This window comes from Zosterops lateralis (genome assembly GCF_965231275.1).
Source record: "Zosterops lateralis genome assembly, chromosome: 20".
NCBI lineage: Eukaryota > Metazoa > Chordata > Aves > Passeriformes > Zosteropidae > Zosterops > Zosterops lateralis.
The window spans coordinates 3,308,092-3,335,454 of record NC_139780.1 but is presented as its reverse complement, the minus strand read 5'-3'; the positions used below and the strand labels follow the sequence as shown (position 1 = coordinate 3,335,454).

The following is a 27,363-nucleotide window of genomic DNA, read 5'->3' as shown; positions in this document are numbered from 1 at the left end:
TGTTATTTGATCCTGGCAGAGGAGAATGAAACCTATTAGTGGAGGCTCATGGGTTCAAGAGGATCCTAGGGAATAAGTGCAGGGCTTGTGAAAAGACCTGAGGATTTAGTGTCACTGTCATCTGCTCGAGCTTTTGAATCTCTTTCCTGACCCCTTTCTAGCCACAGAATTGTCTGTCTTCAGTTTTCCTTGTTCCAGGTGTACATTAATTGAAGCTGATGACTTACCCACTTTGTTGGACACTAAATCACCCAAGTGCTGAGTGTCCTCCAGGACCTCTTCACAATTCCCTTATGCCTGCTTAGAACAAATAGGCATAACCTCATGTATTTCTTTTGGAAAGAGATAAAAAAGGAATTTTACTAGGAGCACAAAACCACCGTGGTTTGTGTGGCATCTCTCTGCACGAAGGTTCCTCTCACTCTTCTTCAGGAAAGACATCTTGTAAAGGAAAGGAATTACTCAGCTGGCCTACAATCCATCAGGAATGCTAGAAAAGAGCTGGAAGTCATGATCTTCCAGGCCTAGAGCCAAATAGCCTTTCTTAGACCAGCCATGACAAGGGTCCAACCAGCAGCTTTCCCAGACCATCCACATCTACATTGAAATGCCGGGACATGAGGAGGCCTACAGGCGATTCCCCCATTTATAGATCCCAAAACGAGTGAGGTCATGAATCTTACTCCAGGATCAGAGTGCAAAGATCCCTGATTGCTCCGTGAATGCAGACAGAAAAAAGGGAATTTCCAGGCCGTATTCCCGACATTCTCAACTTGTCCCCTTTGATATCTCTTGAGCGCGCCGTTCATCTCCGCGTCCGGTCCAGTGCTGCTGTCTCATGGATTAAACAGCTGCCACGTCCCACCCTGGAGGCAGCTGTGCCTCGGGGCTGCCTCAGGAGCACAGGGCTCTGTGTCCTGACACTGGTCCCGCTGTTCCAGCAGGATGCTGCCCTGCCATGGGTGCAGGGCTGGCTGGAGGGATGGGGCAGGACCGTGCCAGCCCATCCGCTGGTCGTCCTTCACACTTTACAGTCTGGTACAGAGATGCCTTTTCTCCTTATATTTTTTCCTTTCCTTTTTTTTTTCTTTATTTTTCTCTCTTTTTTTTCCCTTTTTTTTTTTTTTTTTTTCCTTTCCATTGGTTGTTTGGATTAAGGGGCCTTAAAGGGGCCAGACATTTTTTGTGTTCTCTCATACCCTATAAATAACCGGCACCTCTCCAGTGCTCCAACTCCACCCTTCAGTTGCAGATTCCACTGTCTAGCTGCCACCGCTCCGCATGGCCTTTCACACTCTTCCTTTTTGTTTAATATGGAAATATTAGTTAAAAAAAAGAAGCCTTGCTGTCACCAATCCTCCAAGAAGAGGAGGAGGGGAAGGGAGAGAGAGGTGGGAGCTGGGAGGAAAGGACACAACCAGCCAAAAAGAGTATCCGAAGGAATGTTCTTCTCCCTCCCAGGTTTATAGCAATGCCTTTCCATCCAGAGTCATCTGTTTTGTTTTCCTTCTCCCTCAGCCTGAGAGTGCTGCTGCATTATCATGTAATGTTGCTTAATGGGACCAAAGAAGGCTTCGAGTCGCCTCACGGACCGCAAGCATAGCCCAAATTCCAGGCCAGCAATGTCTTGATGCCTGCGGTGTCTCATGAAAGCAAAGGACTTGCAGCCCTCTGTCTGCCCCATGAATGGTCGGTTGGGGTTTTGTTTCTTTCCTTTTTTTCCTTTTCTTTCTTTTTTTATTTTTTTTTTTTTTTTTCTCCCCAAGGGCATGCCGCCACCCTATCCGGGCAGGGATTTTGTAACCGCCGGCGTATCTGGGAGGTATGCGTGGAATCTTCCAAGTGCTTGGTCAGTCCTCTGTGGTTTCCTTTGAGCAACTGCCCACCCTGCCAGCTCCCACCAGCCCTTCCCAAGCCCCCTGACATGCAACCCATTGCGCCACTCGTGCCATAGTTTCACATGACAGTTGTCTCCTCTGGATTTCTCTCTGCTCCTTCCTCCTGGCCCATTTCCTGATGCTGCTGAGGGAGCAGAGGGTAGGAGCCCTGAAGGCTGGAGCTGTCTTGAGGATCACAAAGCAGACACAAATAAAGAACAAGCTCTTACTTACCAAGTGTTCCAATTTAGAGAGTGAGGAATAAGCCCCACTCAGTTCTAGGTGGCACCAAGAATTTGAGTGAGGGAAGTGGGATACTCCAGCAGATGAATTTCTGACTTCTTGCTCTGAGGTGTTGTTCCATCAGTATTTAATCTCTCATGATTTTTTTTTTTTTTTTAATTTTTCTGAGCACCCATCTGTGGGACAGGGAATTCTTGTGATTCCCATTTAGAGAAGGGAGAATTGAAGCTTACAGCTCTGGAGAGAAGAGTTGGCTTGAGCATTGCTCTTGGCCTGGGCTTTCCAGCCCAGCTGGTGCCCACAGGCCAGGGTGGTGAGCTCTGACCCTCTGGGTGCCAGTTCTCATGGGGCCATGTCCATGTGGCTCTGCAGATTTGCTGCTGGGTTATGCTGTCTGTGATTTTGGTCTCGAAGCCTAAGTGGGTGGGACTGTGGGGTGCCACCTGATGGTTCTCCACTCCCCTGCCACAGGCAGGGACACCTCCCACTGTCCCAGGCTGCTCCAAGCCCTGTCCAACCTGGCCTTGGACACTTCCAGGGATCCAGGGGCAGCCACAGCTTCTCCAAACAAACTATGCCAGGGCCTTGCCATCCTCACAATGAAGAATTTCTTGCCAATATCCCATCTAACCCTGTCCTCTGGCAGTTTGAAGCCATTCTCTTTGTCCTGCTACTCCAGGCCCTTGTCACAAGTGCTTCTCCAGCTTTCTTGGAGCCTCTTCTGGCACTGAAAGGCTATATGCAGGTACAAATGCCACCTCCATGCTTTGAACGCTGTGGCTTCATAACAAAAGGTGTAAGTTGGTTTTAGTTTTTCAGTTTTTTTGGTGTTTTTTTTTTTTTTTTTTTTTTTTTTTTTTTTTTTTTTTTTTTTGACATGAAGAAAATTATATTTTCTCCCAGAAAATGATATTTCTGCCTTGCTCAAATTGGCTGGGCTTCTTTTAATCTGAAACTTAAAAATAAAAAAAAAAAATAAAAATTCAGAGGCAGATACCCAGTGTGGAAAATTTCAACCCAAACAGTTGAAGTTTGGCATTTTTGTGGGAGCCGAGCATAGGAAAGATGCTCAGGGAGTGGGCAGAGGCCATGCTACCTGCTCAGCTCAGGGGGTCCTCATAGGGATCCCCACCCCAGACAGCTGAGCATGGGTCTGGCCTCATGCAGAGATGCAGTAAGGGATGGAAACATCTATATGGGGTTATGGGAGGCTGACCATAAAGTAGGAGTTTCATTATTGGATCCTGCTGGGTCACCTTCACAGAGGTGCTGCAGTAAGATGAGCTGGGTGGGCTGGATCACACCTGGCTGCCTTTGGGGCAGGATGGGTGACTGGAGTGAGGAGAGGGAGAGGAACTCTCCCTGCCCCTGGTCCCTCTAACAGAGGGTGACACCAGGTGCTGGCAGTGGCATTAAGCCATCAGAGCTCACATCCCACGTGTCTGCTCACATTCCATTGACACCCAAACCTGTCTGCTGTGCTGGAAAGAAGTTTCCACAGGGGCACCAGCCCACCCAGAAGGGAGCAGTTATTTCATGTTCCTTCCATGGCATCAGCATCAAACAGAGCCATGATTTTGGCCTGGTACTTGAGCAGGATGAGCACTGCTGAGTGCTGAGGGGTCCAGTTTCTGTGCCAGCTCCTTCCCAGAGTGACCCCAAGACTTCTGTCACTTCATTTTTTGCTCTTGGGCTCAGAAAGGAGTCTGTGAGCCTAGAGTTGGGGGTTCTGTTCTTGCTGTTCTTAATGAAGCCTGCAACCTTTTTGAGAGATTGGCTAATAATGTTCAGAGCCTGTTTGGGTTTCTCAGTGGGGCAGAATGCATTGGGCATTTATTTTCCCCAGGTGGGGCAGGAAGAGAGGATCTGCTCTCCTCTCTGTCTTCTCTCTCAATGCCCCTCAATGTCTCAAAACACCCTGCCCTGAGCAGTGCTCAGCTTTTCTCTTCCCTGCCCACCACCACATCCTCCTGCAGATGCACACTGTCCCCATCACCTCCCTGGGAGCCACCAGCTCTCCTGTCACCCATCCCTGCAAGCTGCACAGGATCAGCCACATGCACAGGATGATGTGTCACCACCATCACAACCTGAGTGATGACTTCTGTTAATTTATCTGGCTTTCCTTCCCTCCTTCTCTTCTATTTCCATCCCCAAAATCCAGCACCAGTCACCGTCGGATGGTTTGCATGGGCAGGGTGACATCAGCTCCTTTTCTTTGGGACAGTGCTTTACAGCCATGTTTTTAGGGCCTATTTTCATTAAAAGTAGCTTTTGAAAATGGTTAAATAATAATTTGCTGAATTGGACCCTGAGGTGCTCAGTTTAACGAATTGTTGTTTATTTTTTATAAGGACTACATGCAAAGGGAGTGGAAAATGGCCAGGTCGGAGCAGGCTGGATGTTAATTCCAGTTCAGTGTCACCACCATCTTCGTGGTCATGGTTTAGTCATGTCCTCCTTTGCATAATAATTAAACTGATGGGTCAGTAAGTGTTATAAGTACAGACTTGAATGCTGTTTGTTTTTTTGCTTCTGCAGTGTTGCTTTTGCAACATTTGTTTAGTTTTCATTCAATGCATAAAATATGGAGGGAACAAAAAGCTCATGCACATTGCATCGTGTAATTAGACGAGCAACCAGATGTTAATTAATATATGAATATCGTTTTTATTTCCAATCGTCTGGCTGTGGTTTGAGCAAACCTATGTCCCCCAGCTGTTGCTACACGAGACACAGCCAGAGCAAAAACAGAGCTCGAGTTCAGCTGCTGTGTTCCCAGAGCACAAAAGCATTACCCCAGCTGAAAGAGGAGACGCTTGGGGGATGTGCTGTCCCCAGACATGACACAGCAGTGTGACATTCTCCCGCTATCCAGTGGAGGGCAACAGGGGACATGCTCCCAGCTGTCTCCTCCACCCAGTTTGGTCACCCCGTGGTGCCCTGGACTTGCCTCCAGTGGGATTTCAGCTCCTGAGGAGTGGGGGTTTGAACACCGGCTGTGTGGCTCGTCGATGAGTCCCTGGAACTTTCCAAAATCCAACCGTGCCTTGTCTCCACGTTTGGTCCTGCTTTGAAGAGGTTGGACTGGAGACTCTGTGATTTTCTGGTGAGGCAGGTGGTGGGCCACAATATTCAGCCTTTTGCTGTCAAAGGATTTGATAATTCCTAATTTCACCTGGAAAATCCTTTTAAAGAGATCCAAGAATTTCCTTTCCTTTTCTCCAGTTCCCACGTGGCTTTGCTGAAACCAGCCAGTGCATCCATGTATTCCACCTTTTCCTCCTTTGTTTCTGTCTGGAGAAGTTCCTGCTAACAAAAGAACTATTTTATTACCATCGTTAACCTAATTTGCATTTTTAAATATTAAAATTCATTTTATTTCATTGCTATAACCCTCAAGTTTTTCTTAATTTCTTTTGACTGGTCCTCTGGAGTCTTAATAATGCACCACTTCATCAGTGCTAAAACCACTGCTGCATTTCCAGTGAGAAATAAGATTGATTACAAGGCTGATCATTGAGGAGCTCTGGTAGTGATAACTCAGTTCCCATCACTCTCTTCTCAGCATTGCCTATTTTCATCTGTCCATACTCAGTCCCTTACCTGCTGTATAATTCTGCTAATTCCCATATTTTCAAGCTTACCTAATAATTACCTTTGTCACATCACAGTGCCTCTGGATACCCAGATAAATTAGATTGTACCACAGTTCTCCTGTCTAGGGAATGAATTGTCTCACTGAAGAAATGCATCAGGCTCATCTTAGGCAATTTACTAAACCTGGGGTTGCAGTTTATTCTCCTTGACTTCATCTCATTAAAAGAAGGAAAAAAAAAAAAAAAAGGAAAAAAAAAAAAGGCTCTATAATGACATAAATTCCTCTTTCAAAGCTACCCCTGTGCCTTGAATATCAGCAAGGAAGGCTGGGCTATGCAGCCTCTTTGCCCACCATGTGTCCATGGAAGCATTGACTTTCTCCAGGCATCTCATCTCCTGCTAAGCCAAGATGAAAGCCTGTGACTCTCTCAAAATTGTCTGCAAACTCCTTGACACTCTTTCACTTTTCTGCTTTTCCTTCCCTCCTCCCTCCCTCCCTCCCTCTCTCCCAGTAGCTGGCACAAGGAGAATAACAGTGGAGTCACCCACATTGCTGTGGTCTGAGCAGGTTTCTCTCATATTATGTCTAAATAAATATCAATAAGAAAAATGGAATAAGAGCTCATTGACAAATTTGGCAAATATTTGCCTCTGCCTTCCCTTTTCCAGCCACCTGGCTCCTGCAGGAAAGCTTTGCCCTTTCTCAGACCAGGGCATTCAGGAAATAAACACTTGGTTTATTTTCTTGGGGGCAGGAGGAGGAAAATGCAAATAGCATTGTGGGACCTGAAGTCCACCCCTCACATTTTAGGGGGCTGGAAACAACTGCTGCCTTGAGCCATGGCTTTTGTCTGTGCCTTGCAGTGATAAGTTATCACAGAAGGGGCCAGGATGGCCTTGAATGGTGCCCATGAGCCCACCTTGATGACCTGGGGTGCTCTTCCACAGCCATGGAGGAACTGTGTATCTAAAAAGCTCCCAGAATTCAGAGACTGAGTCTTCAAGCTGATCACTGCACTTGAAAAATGGAAACAGCAGCAACGGGCAGAAGGAATGAAGAGAAGGAAAAACAAGGATGTAACAGTGCCTGCTCAGTGGCACTCAGTTCTCTGGCCCAGCTGACAAGGTGGGGATTGGTCAAAGTCTGGATTCAATGATCTTGGAAGTCTTTTCCAATCCTAATGATTCCATGATTCTGTGATGCTTGTCTGGCATCTGCCCAAGGCCTCGTGGCATCCCAGCTCCCTGCAGCTCCTCCAGCCCAGCCCTGGCTGCTCCCTGCCATGGCTTTCACCCCAGGTGATTGCTGGACAGAGAGTGGGCAAAAATTATTCCTGAGATACCATGTGGTGGCGTTCTTCTGCCCTCCAAGGATGGAGTGGTGCATCCCACTGTTCTCTGAACAAGACTGACTAGTCATTTATTGCAAAGGAGGTTGCAGGAGGGTGGAAACTACTCCCCAGGCCACCTAACTCACAGCTCAGCATCCCAGGCTGTTTTCAAGGCACAGCACAAGCTGGAGGGATCAGACCTGCTGCTGGGAGGCTCCAGGAGTGGGACCAAGGCTGCTTTATCCATATGTGTCAGTGGCTCTGTGTATATATATATATATGTATGTGTATAAAAAGTGCATGTGTGTCTGTGTGTGTGTGTATTTTACTATGTTAAGCCATAAACTGTATGGGTTAGGTATGAATTAGAACCTTATAAAATGTGTTTACTCATTCTGTGTAACTCAAAGCAGGGATTAAACAGTAGGAAAAACTGACCGGGAGAATTTTCCAAGCAGAAAAAAGTTTTACAGCTCTCATTGTGAAGTGCAGAGGGAAGACTTTTTTTTTTTTTTTTTTTTTTTTTCCCTCTTTTCTTTTTTTCTTTTTTTTTTCTGTTTGGTTTTTTTTTTTTCAGGGCAAGTATTTTCTGTTTGAATTTTTATGGTCATTAGATAAAAAGGAGAGCAAGGGGGGCAGCTGAAGAGGAAGGAGGAATGGAGGAATAGCAGGGGAGCGTTCTGACAGACAGAATTCACCCCAGGCACCTGAACCCCATATTCTCCTCTCCATCTCTTGTGATAATGTACTTTCTATGCCAGTGGCATCCTGGAGGGCCTCCCCATGGCATGCTGTGCTCCTAAATAGGCCCTGCTTTTCTCATCTCCTCGAAGGCATCTTTTATAGGGAAAACAGAGTCAGATAATGCTGCCAAATTTAAAGGAAATGGGTGTGGGAAAGGAGCAGTGGAAGCAGAAGCAACAGGGAGATGAGGGTCTCAGTGAGTGAGCATCTCAAAAAGAGGGAGAAGAGAGAGAAGAGCAGGAAATGGGGATGGATTGAAGTCTTGCAGGCTGTTTGCTCTCCTTCTCATAAAGAAAGTCTGGACAAAGCACACAGCAAATAATCTCACCATTACCAAGTGACTCATCCTAGGTCAGTTGAGTGATGTTCGATAAAGAGCAAAGTGTCCTGCAACATGGAACCATTTAATTTATTATTTCCTTCTCTTCTTTGGTACAACTTTGGTTCTGCACCCTCTGTTTGGTCTCTTCTACCTTGCAGTTCTTGCTGTCTTAGTGAATCACTCCCGTCTGCAGAACTGGTGATCCTTGTTGGTTAACAGAGCCTGACTCATTCTCCTCTGCATGTTATTTCCACAGAAGGTTGGGTTTGAGTTGTTGAGGTTTGGGTTAGGGGTGTTTTTTTTCCCCACTTCACTTTATGAACGTTTTCCAGGGGACTGGGCAAAGGGAAAGGAGAAGAGAGACCTGAGAGGGTTCATTGTTTGGGTAATTTTCCCTACTGCTAAATGTCAACATTCTACGTTTGATGATTCGGATATGGAGAAGCAGAGCTTCTATTTCAGGCTTTGCAAGGGATGGGAGAGACTCATGTTATCTCTTTAACATGCCCCAAGTGATGTTTGGGTTCTATTTAGGGATTTGAAGAAAAGAGAGGAGTGATAACCCCACTGTATGAGCTCCGGATTGAGTACCTGGCCCTGGCTTCCCTCGTCAGCACAGATCCTGGAACAGCCCTGGAATCCATTTACCACTTGGCTTAATCCTGCTCTGTTCATTCTGGAAATCTGTCTTTTGTCATCTGAGTGGTCAGATGTTGCACAGTTGCTGGCGATGACACGTCTCCAACGAACCATCCTGGAGGGATCAGTGGTCCTGGGGGTGGGAAGTGTGCCCAGATACCTCACTTTGCCAAGGACATTTAGGAGTCAAAGAGCTGTTCCCACCACAGAGTGCCTTTGGTGAGATGGGCTCCCAGGGCACATCATCCATTGGATCTGACTACTAACATCTCCTCTTCCCTGTGGATGACAGGATTGATTTGTCATGGTTTATAGGATGACTTAAAATTGGGAGCAGAAGGCATTGCCCTGCCAACGTCCTGCTGTGTGCCAATGGCAGATGTCCTCAGTGCCTGGAGTTTTGTAAGAAAGGATTAATAGTCCTTTAGGGACAAAAATCAGTTGTTAGTGGTGAGAGAGCCAGGTTGGGCCTCTGGTTATAGCCTCAGATTTGCCTTTTCCTTGCTATATTGGAAAAGTAATTTCTCTGCACTTCTCCTTTGCCTGTGGTCTGTCCTGACACTGCAGCCACTGTGACACAGGTGTGTCACAACAGAGCTCCTGTCTTGGCTCAGGGGTGTAAATGACACTCTCAGAGGTATTAATGGCCCACGTGGAGTCTCCACATGTCAGACACTTCATTGGCATGAGTTTGGTCCTTGAGATCGCCTCAGTTTAAGAAATTAGGGATTATATTCTGTCCTTGTGGGCAGAGGATCTGTGCAGTGGGGCGGGAGGTCCTGTCTTGCCTTGCAGTCTTAGTGGAAAAGATGGAAGGGATTGCTGAGATGATGATGATGGGTGCTGAGGTAGACTCCTCACAAACAAGAGATTCCCAGCTCTTTCCTCATTTCTTGAGCCTTCAAATGAATGAAAACTGTGAAGAAAAATGTTAACCTCATTACTGGAAAATCAGTAAGTGAATGATTCATGAGCTGTGTTAAGAAAGCTGCTGTGAAGGTTCCCCAGTAATTCAGGTAATTCCTCGTTCAAGAACTGATGTCAACTCTTGCATATGTTAGTCCTGACCAAGTGGGTCTTTTCTACCTTCTGAGATGGGTCAGGTAACTGCTTATTTTTTCAGTTTTATCTTGGTATCGCCTTTGGCTTCTCTCATGATGCCTGCTTGGATAAATGGAGAGTTATGGCAAGAGGCAGAGCCAAATGAGAGGATTTCTCCTCTGAGTCTGAGGTAACAACGTATCTACAAAAATATTTAGAACTCGCTGTGTTTGCACAAGTTTTAACCTCGGTTCTGCAAGCATGTACATTAGTTTATCTGGCACATGAGTGTAATGGAACAACTCACATGAGTAAAGCTAAACATGTGTAAATGTTTGCAAGATACGGGTCAATAATTCTTTGGAAATCATAGCAAACCAACCGTCTATTTTCTTACACAGTGCTGTTCTCTAGTCCGCCTCAGACAAGTGATCAAGAATATCTGTAATAATCATTATGGTGTCGTTGTTCCAAGGAGCTCACAGCCAGGATGCAGAAACTCAACAAGTGTAAATTGTTATTGTTCCAGGGACTTCAAGAGAGCTACAGGAGATTTTATGAGCTGAGGATCTGTCCCCCCGTTCTCAAATGTCCAAAACTGCGGAGTAGGGCCAAATAAGAGCTCTGCTTCCATGCAGGTTCCTCCATAAGGACCAATTTTTTAAGTCTTGGTTGGATAGCAGCCTGCAGGTTTGGCTGCAGTTGGGTTTGCTGAGTCCTTTGGAATGTGCTGGTCCAAAGTCTTATCACTAATTCATCAGCATCTCTGAACATGACCTCTATTTAGAATAAATGAGGCCAAAAATATTTACATATTTAAAATATTTAAAGAAGATTTTCCGTAAATTTTTTGCCATTACAGGTAGTGGTTTGGTCCACTTTCCAGGACTGGGCTGTGAAGTGTAAGAAGGGACTTGGAACAGGGTCAGGCAACAGTGGTAATATAAAAGGCCTAAAATTCCATTTTCCTGATAAGTGCAAGGAGATATGAAGCACAGACCAGTTGATGACCTTTCACCATAGGTTGACATGAATTTGATTTGACAAATTACCCAAGATAATTATGGTTTTAGTAATTAATTGCACACTTAGCTTCATTCTAGTTATTGTTCCTTTCCCTTCCTGCTGATCTGTATTTCAGTATTTGTGGCCTTTCTTTAGGAAGCTTTCCAGGATTGTCCTCAGACATAGCTCACAGTGAAAGCTGCTCCCCTTCAAATTTACCCATCTGAATCCCAGCAGAAGATGGAACCTCCCAGCCCTCTGCACTGGTGGAGCTCAGGTTCTTGGTGCAATATTTGCATCCAAAATTTGGTGGTCATTTTTGGATAGTAGCTCATTCCCCCAGGAACTACAAGAGTGCCCTGATGCATTTAAAGAGACTGAGATTATAATTCAGGTTTTGTTGCCATCTCTGTGGTGTCTGACACACCAGTTTGTGCAGGAGGAGAGTTGGCTCTGAGGCTGAGCAGGGCTGGTGTGATTCCTGGTGAACCTAAGGCTCCATGCAGCCCTTGGATCTGCTAAGGCTGACAGCTATGGGCCTTGGGGACCACCAAGTGGTCTGGACCATTGGTCCATTGTTAGAAATCTCTAATTTAAAAGGAGCTAAATATGAAAAGAAAGCAAGAATGAGGGCTGGAACGAGATCTGTGGTGATGAGAGTGAGAACTCGCTCTGTGGTGATGGACAAAATCTTCTGCCAGACAAGAAGGATCTGAGGACAAAGCTTTGCTTCGTGCCTGCACAACTCCCAGTACAAATGGGTTCCCACTTTGCCTTGAAATCAAGTAACTAATTTAACATGCTGCAGAGCCCGAGACAAACTCCAGGGAATAGAGACATTCACTTGGACTCTCCACCGTGCTAATGTGAGTACGTGGCTTTGAGATTGGAACTGGCTCATGCCTGGATGTCTCTGAGCGTAGCAGAGTCAGCTCGTGTCTGGCTGGGGCTGACCCTTAGCAACCTAGTGAACCCTGAGAAATCCTGGAGGGCTCACAGCACAGAATGAAATGCTTTAATTCCCCCTCTCCTCCAGCAGCACGCTGCCTTGGGGATGCATTTTAACATGAGTAAAAGCTTTTTTTTTTTTTTTTTTTTTTTTTTTCTGAGGTCTTATATATTGTGAAAGACCTGTGATAAGCAGTGTGTGAAGAGCTCAGATGAAGGAGCAGGGAGTCCTATTGATGACCCTGAGAGAAGAATACACTCGTGATTAACCTTGTGCATCGTAGAGCATTGCAGGTCATGCTAATTAAGACCATTTCCCTCGTTTTTGACTGGCCCTCTTGATGGGAACAGCTCATCTTTCAGTTCCATGTGGTGACTCCATTCAAGTTCCAGCCCTGAAGAGCACCAGTGAAGGCCTTTAAGGGGCTTCTGTGACACTGGGATGCAACTTCTGCTCTTAGCTTAACTAAAACCTTGCTCCTTAAATTTAGCCATCTACAAATGCTGCCTTCCATCAGGAGAGGACCTGGTGATGGAAACCTAGAGGAGACGGAAACTCAGAGGAGATGGAAGCCCAGAGGAGATGGAAGCCAGAGCAAAGCTCTCCATCATTATTAACATCTGGTAGCATACGCACATAGGAAGCAAATTCCCCCAAAATTCATAACTTCAAAAAGGTGAAGCTGATCAGGGAACTGCAATTTGCACCTTTGTACAAGTTGAGAAGTGAAGCACAAGCTGTGCCCGAAGTTGCAGCATAATCACTGTCTTTTCTGCCTCAGCCTAGACAACCTGTGCCCAGCCAGAGATTTCTGATGGATGTGTCTTTGAGAAAAGCCATGACAAAGAAATTATTTCTGAGTTTTCAGGGTTTTGGGGTATGGGATTTAGGCTCCCACCTAACATGAGAGGCTGGCATGCATGGATGCTCCCAGAATGTGGGCAGAAAATTTTTAGTAATAACTGGGCCTTTTTTATTTCTTTTATAATCTGGCAAGCCATGTAGGGAAGGAGGTTTTGACATCATTCCACCAGGATCAGTAGGGATGGTTTGCTTTTAATGATCTAGGCAGCGAGACAGACCATCTGCTGATGTAAATCGGAACAGCTCCGTCGCCTGAAGTTATGTTACACTAATTTAAATCAGCCCATCATTTCCAAGACAAACCAACCACCTTTCACTGCCTTCCCCCACTGAGTGCCAGATCCAAAGCACATTAAACCCAGGTATAACCTCATGGTGGAGGAACCACCCTGCAAACCTGTGCTCCACATCCACTCATCCAAAATCCCAGTCCAAGCCTTCTGCTCACAGCCTTCTTCTCCCTCCCATCCTTGGAGGGAAAGGCCCAGGAGAAGAGGAGGCTGAGGCGAGGACCCCCAAAAGGTGATAGACTTGGAGGGCCGAGCGTGCCATTTGTTTCCTCATTTCAGGAACCAAAACCTGGCAAGGGGAAGTGGAGTAAGGTCTCTTTTTCCATCTGCTGCGCTGGCATTGCTCTGGAGGTCACTGCTGGGGACGGAGGTCCTCGCTGGGCCCCATCTGCCTTCTCTTGGCTCCCTCATTTATGCCCACTTGGGCCTCTGACATTCTACTCTGTTTTTCTTTCCTTGAAAATGGATCGGGAATTGGGAGCCGCTGCGCAGGAACGCGCCTGTTCCCCATTACTGCTCCACCGGGGCTGTAACACGATCGTGCCTGCTCCATACCCACACAGATATTTATTTATCCATACAGCCTTTCTCCTTGTTTTCATTAAGTTAGGCAGAAAAGGTTAATCTTTCTTCTGCTTAAAGCTTCAAAACCAACCAAACTAAATAAAATATGATTTCTTTCATTTCTTTTTTAAAGGACACTCTCGATCTTTTTTTTTTTTTTTTTTTTCTCCCCCCCTTAAGTACCAGAATGAGGTCACAGTCAGAGATGCCACAAGAGTAAATTGAAAACAGGTTGAAAAAAAGCAAAGGGGAGAAAAGACAGGGAGAGAAAACCACAATCAGGGGAAAGCGCCTGGTAACGTTGCAGGGTTGGTTTCATCCAACCCAGTAAAGAAGCTGTCAAGACAGAGACATTGGTGCCTTCCCACTTTCCCCTTTGTGCTCTTTCTAGGAATCTCGAAGGTGAATGGCAGCAGGGAGGTCTCCTCTCGTCTTAATTTCCACTTTGGTTTGCAGCGCCTGGGTTTTCTCCGTGCTGCTCTTGGCACGGGGACATGGGCTGAAGGTGTGGGAACGCCTGCGAGGGTCCCAGAGCTTCCTTTTGCTCCTCGAGCCTCCTGGAGGCTCCTGGCCTGCCTCTCTTGTTTAGTCTGGTTGAACTCAGCGCCGTAGCTCGCGCTGTTCTCGCTGGGATGGTTGGTGGGTGATTCATCCAGCCTGCTGTCCGCAACTGCTGGGCACTGGCACGGCCACAGTGGAAGGACTGAGGCAGACTGAGACTGTTGGATGCTGTGTGCAAGTGCTCTGAGCCTGCTCTCAGCCATTTTCATTCCTCAGCCCCCGTTCCTGCCCCTCTGAGCCTCCTGCCACGAGAAATGTGCTCTCTGGAGAGCTCATGGCCAGCTCAGCCTTGCAGACAGGCAGCTGAGATGGGGATGTCCTCCTCCTCCTCCTCCTCCTCCCCTCCAGAGATGAAATTGAGTTCCTGGGTGGTTATCCCAGAGTGCCACCAGTGGGATGACCCTGGCTATGCCTGCTGTGACCAGGAGAAGTCTGCAAAGCTTCCCAGAATGGGAACTCCTCTGCAGTCTCCAAGTTTGCTGTTATTTTCCGCTGTTTTAAGAGAGCCACATCACCAGAGTTAGTGTAAAAGATGCTTTGAAAACCAAAAAGAGGAGATTTGCCAAACTCCACAGCCATGCCTGTGGATGAGGATGAGGCAGTAGCAAGAGGTTGCACTGGAGAGAGAAGGGAAATGCCACCTGCGTCTTCCTGGCAATTATTGGTAGAGCAGAGATGGATTTTCAAAAGCTGCTGAGGAAGTGGATGGTTTGGGGCAGATCAGCCCTGGGAAGGCATGGAAATGAGGGAGAAGAAAGTCTTGCAAGGTTATTAACTCCTTGCACTTAGGAGTGTCAGCATTCCATTGCTGAGCACAAGTGTCCCATCATTTGTAATCAGTGAGCAGCAAGTGAGAATTTTTGCCCTGTGCACAGCATTTTCCTTAGTGATACTGAGCTCTGCTCTGGGTTTTTTACTACTGAGAAGTGAACACAGGTGAGGCATCCTCAGAGGAGCCAGTTATTTGTCCTTGATATCTGTAACATATATAGCTTTATAGCTTTATATATATAGCTTTATAGCTTTATAGCTTTATTTAGTGCGACATCAATTATTTATTACTGTTAATGAAGGACACAGATGTCTGTCTGGTCAATAAAATATCTCCTACTCCACAGAGATGATCTACTTAGCTATCATTTACTCTGCAGAGAACCTTTGGATTCTTTCTGAAATTTAATAACACAAGCAAAGATACTCAGGCAATCTAGAAGGTTTGTGCTTCAGGGCTGCTTTGGGAGGCTGAAATCCTTCTTTATATTTGCTGGCGGGATGTGTGAGAACACAAGTCCAGATGGGAAAAAAAGAAGCCCCTTTGCTTTCCATCACGAGCTACTTATCCATGTAATCCCTTTTATAAAGTGATCAAACTCCTTAAAAGATAGTTGGGTTATTTGCCCTTTGCAGGAGTAGATCAACCATTTATCCATGTCCAATTTACTTTGTCTTGCTATTACTGTCCATTAAGCTAACTATTTCTTTTCCAGCTGAGTGCCTGCCCTGTTCATTTTTCACAGTTGTGTGTCTCTATCTGGTCTTTTTTTTTTTCCCCTGTTTTTATTGGTAAATTTGGGCTTTTCCCTGTGAAATCTTCTCTCCTGCTTTTCCTGTGCCTTGGTCTTGAGCACAGTTGAGGAATGCTGTGCACTTAGTTCTGACATGGCCTCATGCAGTTAGGTCACTGTTCTTCTCCTGCTACATGATCCCAGGATCACTTTTTCTTGGAAGGGCAACATTACTATTCAATCAAGTGGCCCAAGTGCCTAAAGCCAGGTTGGGCTTGGAGAAACCTGGTCTAGTGGAAGGTCCCTGTCTGTGGCTGGGGGTGAGGTGAAAGGAGGTGACCTTTCTTGTCCCTTCCAATCCAAACCAGTCTCTGATTTATGATAATTCTCTCACCATTCCACCAAAACCAGCTGCTGCTTTAGCTCTGTTCCACTGACAAGTCCCCAGTCTAAATCTAGGGAATAACTTGTTTTCTGCTCCTAAAGAACACTTTAGGAAATTTCATTCCAGCTGCTCTCAGAGCACTGAGGACTGCACGGTCTCTGCCTTCTCTTTAGTGAGATGAACAAATACAGTCTCAGTGTGCTCTGCTTTGCCCAGGGGAGAGCACAGAATAACACACTGACAGCTCAGGGTAGCTGGCTTGTCCCCAGGATGTTCCTTGCCTGTCTTTGCTCCATGGTCTGTGCAGTCTGGCACCACCACTGATCTCATTGTTGCTTGCACAGGTATGGAAGAATTCACAGTCTTGGGGCTGAGATTCCAGCATCTTCGTTAGCATCTATTTTGCTGTTTTCATAATAACCTCTTTGCTTTGCAGAGCCAACAAGAGGGGAGAGGTCTCCAGAGGTTCAGGATTGAGCAAAATGCACCCTCTTGCTTTTTGGATTTTATTGCAAGGGTTTTGGCTCAAGCCAAATAGAGATGCTGTTGGCAGACCCTGCAATCTTCATTTCCTTCATGCAGGGGGACAGAAATGCACTCCACTGCCTGGACAAGTCTGATCCCTGGCAAACCAGACCACTGTGGAGAGCAGCTCCTGCTGCGTGTCAGGGCAGTGCTCCCCGCCAGCCTGTTCCCTCAAAAATACCCAGAAAGACCATGGAAGATGAGCTTTCAGACGTTAGTGCGTGTCCTAGAGAAAGTTAACTGTGCAATTTTAATCGTAGAATGGTCTGTGTTGGAAAGGACCTGAAAGATCATCTCATTCCAGCCTCCCTGCCATGGGCCTCTCCTGCCCTTCCACTAGACCAGGTTGCTCCAAGCCCCATCCAGCCTGGCCTTAATACATTTTTCGATTTAGTGGTTGCACATGACATTTTCCATCTCATTTCCAGTCTCCTGCAAGTCTGGTTCCACCATTTCCCTGTCTCAGCCTGTCCCATCTCTTGTGCTCCCTGGCAGAGATTTCCTGGCTGATACTCCTACCTGGGGACTGCCCAGTCCAAATCTCCCCTTGGCCTTGCTCAGCTCTCACTGCAATCTCTGCCCAGCTATTTTCTTTCCTAGCCCTCATCAGCTGCTTAGAGGAAGGTGTGAGATCCCACAGCCTTCATCCATGGGATGATCTGTCTCCCTATGAAGCTTCTTCCTGGTCAGAAGGGAAGTTGCTTAAGGTTGGAAGAGCCTTAAAGCCCCTTGCTCTACTTGAACAACACATTCTGGTCCTACTTCTTTGTTGGTGATTCATCAGGTTTGTAAGTCACAGAAGAGTCTGTTCTGAATAACTCCTGGTGACAGGGAGTTCCCCAATGCAGCCCAGTGTTGTAGGAAAAGGGACGGAATGAAAATTGGAAATGAGTAATAGGGGTTTGTTTGTTTGCTTAAACCATAAACCCGGAGCTGAGGGACTTGCTGAATGCTGGGCAGCGCTCGTGACTTCCAGGCAGGGATTTTCCTGCTGCCAACTCAACCTGCCTGTTGAGTTGTCTTGGGATTTGGGACAGACCTGAGTCCAGGAGCTGGGCTGAGATACAGAGACCAGTGACAGAGCTGCCTGAAAAAAGTTTGGAAAGAACAAGTCGTGCTGGGAGCATTAAAATGAATAATTAAGGCTTGGATTCCTTCAGGGAGGAAAAGAATTTATTGCCGCTCTTTTCTCTAGCCAAGGGGGACATTTGTTACCGAGTTGTGTATTTTGAGACAAGACTCAAATGCTGTTTAGGGGGCTGGGGATGAGTGGATATTTTTTTGTTCTACCTGGATAATTCAACTTCACAGTGGGATGTTCTGGGCTGGGTTATACCACTGGCTTGTTCCTTAGGGTCTGTACCAAGAACCTGGACTGGTGCTTTGTTTCAATACTCCTCAGTCACTTTTGCCTTTAGAAAAGCAAAGTGCTGAGAAGGGAATTTTCTTCCTCCTGCCTCTGCTGTGATGTCTTGACATTTCCACACTCACAAGGTACCCAGCACAGCAGTCTGGGCCCAGGTTGGCTTACATCAGCAGAACTATCACCTACAGCAGCCTTTGCTCCAACTCCCATCACTGGGAACAGGGCACAGCCTGGGCAGCTGCTCTGCCTTATTTTCCTCCATGGTACCTCAGGCTTTCAGTTACACCAGTGTGAAATGGGAATTAAATGCAATGAGCTCTAACCAATAGACAGGCTGCCCACTGCGAGGAGACAGGTTGCACAGCAGTGGACAGTCATGCCCAAAAACCTTAATAAATGGAGCGTTTTCAGTTTCAGCTGGGTCATGATCTAAGTGTTTAATAGGCTTTATAAACCAGAAGACCAAAGGGAAAGGTTTTACAGTATTTTTAATTAGTGGGTTTTTTTCTTTGAATGCTTGTAAAGAAGTGTTCTTCAGAGCAACTGAAGGAGCTCCAGTCAGAGCTCCAGGAGCTGGCAGAGTTCAGATGAAAGGGAATGCAAAGCTACTGGCTGCCATTGAATAAAAAAAAAAAAAAATAAATCCATCACATTGAAAGCAATTCCACCCAAGCACTAAAAATGTCTTTTTAGCTGTTAGTTCAACATAGCAGAAACACCTTTTGCTGTGGCAGGTAGTTTTTGGAAAAGGCCATGCCCTGTTTAAGAGCTGGGCAGGAGATCCCTGTTTAGCCAGGCTTCCAGATCTTCTGTAGCCCAGCTCTGGATGGTGGCTCTGTCTGCAGTGAGACCACACGTCCCCTCTGTGCTGTGACTGCAGCTGGTCAAGCAGTGAGTTAGCCCTGGCCCCCATTCCTGCTACAGCTGATGGCCCAGGTGTGTTTCTTGCTGGCTTTGTCCATACTGACGTTCTCCATACAGACCTGGAACATTCCACAGCCACAGCCAGCTCGAGTTTGTTGGTTGCGTGTCCTGCACAGAGACGTTCCTGCAGTGATTTTTAAGTGGTCAGCAATAATTCTACACCAGTACTGATGTTCTGGTCTCTCTCCTCTCTTTCCTCTGCAGGAGAATCCTTGAGCTTTGCAGATGATTTGCTCTCTGGCCTGGCAACCTCCTGTGTGGCAGCGGGTCGGAGCCACGGAGACATCCCTGACACCAGCCTCTATTCAGTCATTTTCAAGTGCCTGGAACCAGATGGTCTGTACAAGTAAGGAGAGACACGTGGGGAGCTGCTGGGGGCAAGGAGGGATCTCCAATACTGTTATTGAATTGTTTTTGGTCAGCACTGTGTTATACCAGACGTGGGGCAAAGGGTCAGACTCTTTCTGTTGCTTTGAGTGTTACACACAGCTGATGAAATGGAAAACCAGTGACCACCAGTACAGTGCTGGAGGCACTGGGAGTTGTGGGACACTCCAGGGTAACGCCTGCTTTCAGTATTCTGGGTTTCCAGGTCCACGCCTGGTGGGCAGGGTTGTCTCCCATGGATGTACTCAGCTGATGTGGGCAGATTGGAGCAAGTTGCCAAGTGCCTGCTGGGGTGAAATAGATGTCAAAAGTGTGACAGGTGTTTATAAGTTGCTGTTTCTCTTAGTAGGAAATACTTCAGATCAGAGAGACACCAAATTCTTCTGCCCATCACCCACATATTGTGGACACTTCACTCTTCTGAGACACTTTTTGGGGGTTGAATTTTCGGTTTGAATTTTTTGGATTAATTATTTTCCACAGCAAAGAAATAATGTCAAGATCTGAATTTTAACTTCTCCTTTAGTATCATTTAAACAGGGTCTGGGCCTTCCAACCTGGCTCATTAGCCAGGGCATCCTCTGTCTTGAAAGGAATATCAGGAATCAGATCAGTAAGAGAGGAAAATTAGAGCAAAGAGGCAAGGAGACAGAGGAGAGACAGAGTAAGCAAGAGAGAAACACCCAGGGCTTAATGTCAGAGCGACTGCAATAATTAAAACACATTTTGTAGTGAGTAATGAAACTTTTTATGGGACCACAAAAGCATTTAAAGCGAGAGCTGGCAAATAGTCTGTCAGCGAGAACTTTTTAAGACCTTGATTAATACTTTCCCTCCACCGCCCCCCAGTTAAGTATGTTGACAGCCTCCAAAGCCTTTATTGCACATCCCTGGAGCAGGGCTGTCTCCAGGAGCGGGCTCCAAGCGATACCTCTTGCCATTTATTAATATCAGACATTTTCTTGTTAAATATCTATAATGCCTAAATATAATTATTTATATCTCTGGGAACTGGGCTGCTCTGAAAAGGTGCCAGGGAGAGGCTGGAGCAACTGCAGGGCTGACTAATAACCCGACACCCATAAAACTGGCCCGTTGTGAGCTCTCAGCTCCCAGCTGCCAGGGGCACTGGGAGAGGGAAGAGCCACTGGTTTTGATGGAGGCTGCTGCCGTGGTGAGCACAGGGAGCTGGGAGCCAGCAGGTCTGGCTCTTGGGCAGCCTGGGCTGCCAAGTCATCCTCCCCTTCTGCCAGGCAGGGGTAATTACACTCACCCGTTGCTTTAGGGGCTCTGTGATTTAATTCCTGGTGTCTGCAAAGGGCTGGGAGAGCCTTGGGTGGAAGGCAGAGGGCTTTGTCCAGGGTTTTGTCATCCCTGTGGTCAAAGCCAGGCTTCTGCTTCCCAGCCCCAAGGCACATTGCCATGGAGGTGGCAGCAGAGCTGGCAATGTCCTGTGCCCTGGGGGTGGCTCCTGCTCTGTGGGTGCCCCCGGGCAAGGGACAGCAGCTTTTTGTGGGGAGCCACTGCTGCAGGCAGCCAGCAGGCAGCAGTCCCCTGGCATCAGGGAGCCCTGGAGCTTGTCCTGTGTGGGGACAGGCCCCAGGGTGACGCAGAGCTCTGGCTGTGTCCCACAGCTAATGCTCAGCAGGGCTTGGCTCTCTGCTCCCGGGGCAGTGCACACGGCACACGTGGACGGGCACATGTTCGTCTGGGCACCTCTGGGGCACAGACCCACGTTCCTGGACATCCAAAATAACTCCATGTGGGCACACCACAGCACCCCCTCCTCTCTGGCTGCTGCTGCCTGCCCCAGCACCTGGCATGGACTGATATCCCCTTGCTCCATGCTGGCATGAGCTGCTGTGGGTCCTGTCTGCCCAACACTTGCTCCAACCTGGGCCCTGCCCAGCATGTTTACTGAGCATTCTCAGATACACAGGCACCCCCATTAAATATTCCTCTGCTCAGATGTCCACACGGTTGCAACACAGCGTGAAGAAAGCCAGAGCAGTGAAATGTGAGGCTAACGCTGCTCTGCGCCCGCACAGACAGAACAACAACACAAACACGGGCACGGGGTCGTTTCTTAAATTGAATTTCTTCTGCTTGTTTCATTTGTTTCTGTGGAAAAATAGCTATCTATAATAGCTCTGGGCTGGATATAATCCTGATTATAGCCACTCGCAGGGCTCTGTGCTGTTCTCTAAACTGGGAAATAAGCACAGAGTCTGTGGCATCGGAGCTCTTCAAAAAACAAATTATCTGCTTCTGCAGTAGTCTGAGGGTATCACATAACCCTAGCAAGGGGACTGGGAGATCATGGAAGTCTCTTCTGCCTTGTAAATGTGTTGAACATCCTGTCCCTTTTCTTCTGTAGTACCTACAGCAATTACACTCTGCTGTGGACCAGTCATTTGGAGTACAACCAGCCTGAGATCAAAGCTGGGCTGGAGTATGAAAACAAACCCAAAAAATGTTCTACAAGCAAACAAATAAACAAAGTCTGATTGATTCCTTTGCTTTTGAGACTTCTGTAATTCCAAAACATAAATGAACAAAAGGAGAACTAATTTCTTTGTCCTTTGCAGTTTCAGTCTGACGAAAATATGTTGCCTGTCAGCCCTTTTCTTCTCCTTGCCTTTAAAACATTGGAGTTAAGATGCCAGTCCCTGCCTAGAGGGTTTTCCAGGGAAAGTAGATCATGTCAACAAAGACACATGCTCCAAAGGCTCGTGTACACGTGTGGACACCCCTGCCAGTCTGCCACACACAGACACCCATCCAGGAGATCCATGCTGCATTCTTGGGAATGTTCTCCCATGGACCTACACAGGGATACTGGGGATGGTCCTTGAAGACTGTTGAGTTTTGTTGCAGTTCTTAAAAAGCAAAAATCTTACTTTCTTGTGGAATGGAGAGCATATTGGTCTCCCCTGAGGTCAGCTAGACCAGAGCTGTCTGTCAAGCTTCCTCCCAGGTGGATCTGGAAGAGGATGAGGTGAGGAGGGCAGAGGGAGAGCTGTTGATGTGTCTGTGAAGCGCTCACCTTGCATGGACCAGCCAGCCTGGACAGCAGCCAGTGCCACTCACATGGATGGTTTGGGAGCCTTGGGAGCACCAGACTTTGACAGGCGGCTTGTGATGAACCAAAAACAAAACAACAGTGAGGAGAAAGGGCTCTGGCTTGTCTCAGAGATCAAACTCAGCTTGGAGGACTGAGCACCCCACAAACCCATCCGATCTCTTCACTGAGGAGGCAGGAGCTTCCCCTGGGCACCCCACAGCCTCCCTGAGCCTTCAACCCAACTCATCCATCTCAGCTCTCACCCCATTGTTTGGAGAGTGCCTGGGGATGCCTCATGACTGAGCTGTACCTGCTCGACTACCAGGGGGCAGCTTTGCCAGCCCAGAACGTTCACTTCAGACACTTGGGGAGACACCAAGTATCCCTCAGCCAAAAAGGGAAGTTCTGGAAAGGGAAATGAAAACCCCCTCCAGCTCCTCAATGGAGCTGCAGTGCAAACACACCAACTTCTTCCCTGCGCCACAGATACTATAATTATAGATTAGATTAAATCCCAATGTTTCACTTTATTTACATTCCTGACCTAGCCTATTCATTTCCAGTGTTTGTGCCAAGAATCAGCACAAAATTTACTGGAAATAATATGGAAGTCATCAGGATTCCTTCCAGAGCCTTTCCTTGGAGTGTGTTCATATGCTGTGAAGAAGCCTTGACTTTACATTCCCTTTGCTGGCTCAGATGGGCTTTCCCCAGGGCGATCATGAACCAGCCCAGAGGCTCTGGGAGAGCATGTTCCAGGGATGTTGGAAAGGTGGAAAGCTCTTCCTAGGGGCTGAAGATTCAGGACTGCTGTTGGAGGGGAGGGGATTCATCCAGAGCTCAAAATGACAACACGAGGCTCCAATCTGCAGCCAGGACCCACCAAGTCCTGCCCAGGCAGTGTCACCCTCTGTAAAGCCTCAACAGCATGGCCAGACTCAGCTTGGGATGACATGGAACATCCCCTTTGTGGTGAGCTTAATGAAAAAAGCAGAGGTGTGGAGCAGGGAGAACTCATGGGAGCACGGAGAGGCAGCAGCTGCAATCCCACAGGCTGAACGTGCTGAAGGAGCTGGCCCTGAGCAGGGCTGATTAATGCAGAGTGACCTCTGCCATGTGCATAGCTGGGATAAAAAGTGGAACGGAAAACCCTTGGTGCTCAAGAGTGTGTTAATGCTGGCAGCAGTCCCCTGCTCCTTATATGATGCTAATTGTTGTTGTTGGTCTTCCGTCAGGAAGACACGTGAACGAGCGCTGCAGCAATCGGAGACAGATCCCAAATAGCTCAGTGGCATGGGTTAAAACACATCTGTTATAGCCCTTGGCCAGGTCCCCTGTGTGCACAGGAGCTGTGCTGCTTCATTGAATCCACCTCTCCCATCCCACGTGCTCTCCAGCTTCCCAAAGCCGAGCTGTGCATGGCTGTAGTTTCTCCTCAGGCATTCCTGGCTTGCGGAAGCTCAAACGAGGCAAGTCAGGAGCTGGACAAGTGTTTGCTAAATCCTAGGCCTGTGCTCCAAATGCAGGCTCGCTCTTTCTCAGCACTTTGGGGTTGTGGCAGAGCCAGGCTGCCCTAATGCTGGCTCAGGTGTGTGGTTGTTTTGGCTGAAGTGAGTCCAGCATGGAGGGCTCTGGGCTCACCTGGGCTGTGTGTGGGTCACTGGCTTGCAGGGGGATTGGCCCCACGAATGATGGTCTGTACAGGGAGGTCAGGGGCTCAGCAGAAGGGTATGATCTCTCTGCACTTATTTTCATGAAGTCCTGTTATGGAGGTAGGTAGGGCTCCTGCTGAGGTTCCAGCATCAGGAGGATGCACATCTAAAAACCACAGAGAAGACATTCATGTTTTTTTTCATGGCCAATCAAATCTGGGGAGTTTTCCCAACTTCACCATTTACTCTGCTGAGTGATTTAAGCAGATCATTTTGTCTCGCTTCCATCATCACCTGTTTACCTGTCCCCTAAAAAAACTCAGGTTTTCATCTCTCTCGTGCTGTCTTTGTGTCCAGCCTGGCCTGGCTGGCTCAGACCAAGGCCTCCAGGTGCTGCTGTGGTGTTGCTACACTGACCATTTGCCATCTAAAAGTTGTGTTTGTACCTGAGTCTTCCTTCTGGTCTGTCTCTGCCAACAGTACTCAACCACCTGGGACAGATCTGGAGACAGGAGATGCCTTTCTCTGACCTCAGTAGAACCTTCTTCTTTAGTATCTGCCAAGCTTATGGGCATCTCACTCCTTTTTGCTGAAAGACCAGGTTTTCCTTCCCAAATTCTCTGCTCCTGCTCATACCTCATGCCACAGAGAGCAACAGAACAGATTTGCTGCCTCCCCTTGCCATCTCCTCTTTGCCCCTTCCTCAGGACAATCAGACTGAAGCGACATTATTTGGTTTGTCCCTAAAAACTTGCTAGCATCTAAACCCAAACCTGTCCTGGGTCCAGGCCTATTCACATTGTCCCTCTGGAGGTGGCTGGAGGAAGGCTGGAAGTGGTGTAGTGAGAAAAAAGAAGGAGGAGGAGGTGGAAAAGGAAGGAGGAGGAGGGATTATTTTGTGAGATATTGCAGATGGAGGAGTGTGCCAATATAGAATTATTCCTGGGAGTGGCAATGGGGTGAGGAGGAAGATTTTGGCCTCTTTGCCTGTTGGTAGACAAATGGATCTTTACAATTCCACCTTTTTCCCATCAGCAATCCCATATCACCAACCCCTTTTAGTCACAGACTTGGAGAGTATTCTTATTCCTGACTGTGTAGAAACCTAATGCCGCTGCACGTCCAAGTCTTATCTCATGGACTAATGGGAGAGGGAGTGCAAGAGCTGTGATATAAATATCAACACGGGCGTTGCTGGCTTTGATTTGCTCTGAGCCAGCCAAACCTGCATCGTGCTACTGCCTTGGAGCCATTTGTTTTGTTCATCAGGTCTCCATGGTGCAGAGCACCCTGGTCCTGAAGGCTGGAAAGCTGAGGGCTGTGTTGGTTTGTGTCTTGCAGCACAGTTTGAACACACTCTCGTTCCAGGACACCAGGAACACAGGACACACCCTGATTTTTTTTTATCTTGTAGGGAAGGAGGGAGTGAGGAGAAGGGCAAATGTCCTTTTTGGCTGTGTCCTAGCAAGGGAAACTGGAAGGGAGAGGTGTGACATGCCTGTAGCTCCTCAGTGATCCAGAGCTAGGCAGCTCATTGCTCCTGGTCACCTCACACACACACTTGCTTCCCTCATCAGGAATGAGATAAATTTGATTATACAGCAATATGGTTTCTGTTATGAGAAGGGTGGAAAAAAATACCCTGGCTTTTACTAAAAAAACCCTCAGAGCCAAAGCTTATGTCATGATGTAAAAGTTTCTAAAAAAAAAAAAAAAAAAAAAAAAAAAAAAAAAAAAAAAAAAAAAAGTAGGGTCTGTGAGATGCTGGTTGTTCAAGGGGTGCTGGATGGAGGGGTTGGTGGAGTCCTGTTTTCACTGGATGAATTTGGGTGCGGAGACACTGCCCTGGCAGGATGGGTGTGAAGGGAGCTCAAAGCTGTGTCACAGGGACATGCTTGTCCAAACACCTGGGCAGTGAGCTAGGCTTGGTCACATCTTGCCACAGCTCTGGGCTGTCATACCCCTGGATCAGGGTCTGTTGCTTATCTTCCATCTTTTCTCCTCTTGATTTCTGCCAGGAAAACCATAGCCCATAGCAGCAGCAACCTGAGCTAGGCCTGGAGTGTGCCAGTTCTCTCCTTCCCTCCGAGCATCTCCCACTGCCCTGCAGCTGCAGGAGTGGCCTCCCCTCCTCATCTCATTGCACAACCCCAGACAGAAGGCCCTACCACAGGGCTGGGAGACTTCCATGTTTTCCTTCCCTCTGGTTTGCATCATTGCAACATCCCAGTCTTCCAGCCTTCCTGGGCAGGGTCTGTGGGGATGTGTCCTGCACACAGGAGGCTTTGCACACCCCAGTTTCTCACAGGGATGTTGAGAAGGGTTGGTTTGTCTCCAGGAGACCCACCCCAGGCTGCTGGGGGAACCGCTCAGACAAAGCAACTGAAACCAAAATACTTCTCCAGTGTTTGACACATCACTGCTGATGTAAGGGGAAGGATTTCAAGTCATTTCAGCTGCCACAAGTTGTACCCTTGGCCCTACATTGCAGGGTGATCTTTGCCCCTTGTGCCCCTCCCCTCTGGGACTGGGGGCTTTGTTGGGTTGGTGGATGTTTTGTGGTGTTGCGTCCCCATGGGTGCTGCCCTGCTGAGGGCACAGAGGGGGATGGATGAGGACCAGGGTGCATTTCTGTCCGTGCTCTTTATAGCCTTGGACCTGGGGCTGGGGCATCTCCCTTTGCTGAGGCTCTGTCCTGTACCACAGCAGGTACCTTAGTGCTCCCCAACAGCCCCATAAACACACCAATCATCCCACAGCCCTCACTCCATAGCCCACAGGTAAAATCATGGCCAGATCCTGGTGTAAGTGTCCTCTGGGCGTGCAGGTGGATTTGGAGTTGTTTGGAGGAGCAGTGTGGGATCATGTGGCTGCTTAGACCCACACTGGCAGGTGAAGCAAACTGATAAACTCTGGGCTTTACACACTGAGAGCACTCAGAGAGCAGGATGTCCCAAACACTGCTGAAACCCAGCAAAGTGCTGCACCTGGAGTCCCTCTTGGCAGTGCCCCTTGTGTCCCCCTCCCCAGGGAGCACCTTGCACTGACCCCTGTGGCTTTTCCATTACCTATCCAAACCCTCCTGATCACTGCTCCAGCAGAGCCACCACAGTGAAGAAGAGCTCTAGAAGAGCCACCCCACCCCACAGCATGAAGCCCACCCCATGGAATGAAGCCCACCCTATGGAATGAAGCCCATGGAATGAAGCCCACCCCATGGAATGAAGCCCACCCTATGGAATGAAGCCCATGGAATGAGTCCACCCCATGGAATGAAGCCCACCCTATAGAATGAAGCCCATGGAATGAAGCCCATCCCATGGAATGAAGCCTGTGGAATGAAGCCCACCCCATGGAATGAAGCCTGTGGAATGAAGCCCACCCCATGGAATGAAGCCCACCTTATGGAATGAAGCCCATGGAATGAAGCCCACCCCACAGCACAAAGCCCAGCTGCATCACCCCACACACAGCTCCTGAGCTCTTCCAGGCCACCTCCAGCCCTCGGCTCTGTCCCTGCCTCGT

General features: G+C 47.8%; 1 protein-coding gene across 1 annotated transcript in view; it reads left to right on the top strand.

The window, feature by feature from the left end:
* Positions 1-27,363, top strand: part of ASTN2 (astrotactin 2) — a 281,232-nt gene that overhangs the window by 233,029 nt on the left and 20,840 nt on the right. The window contains exon 20 of the mRNA XM_083875651.1: positions 18,940-19,081. Coding sequence (XP_083731777.1) covers positions 18,940-19,081 — 142 coding nt within the window. The remainder of the gene's footprint in view (positions 1-18,939; positions 19,082-27,363) is intronic.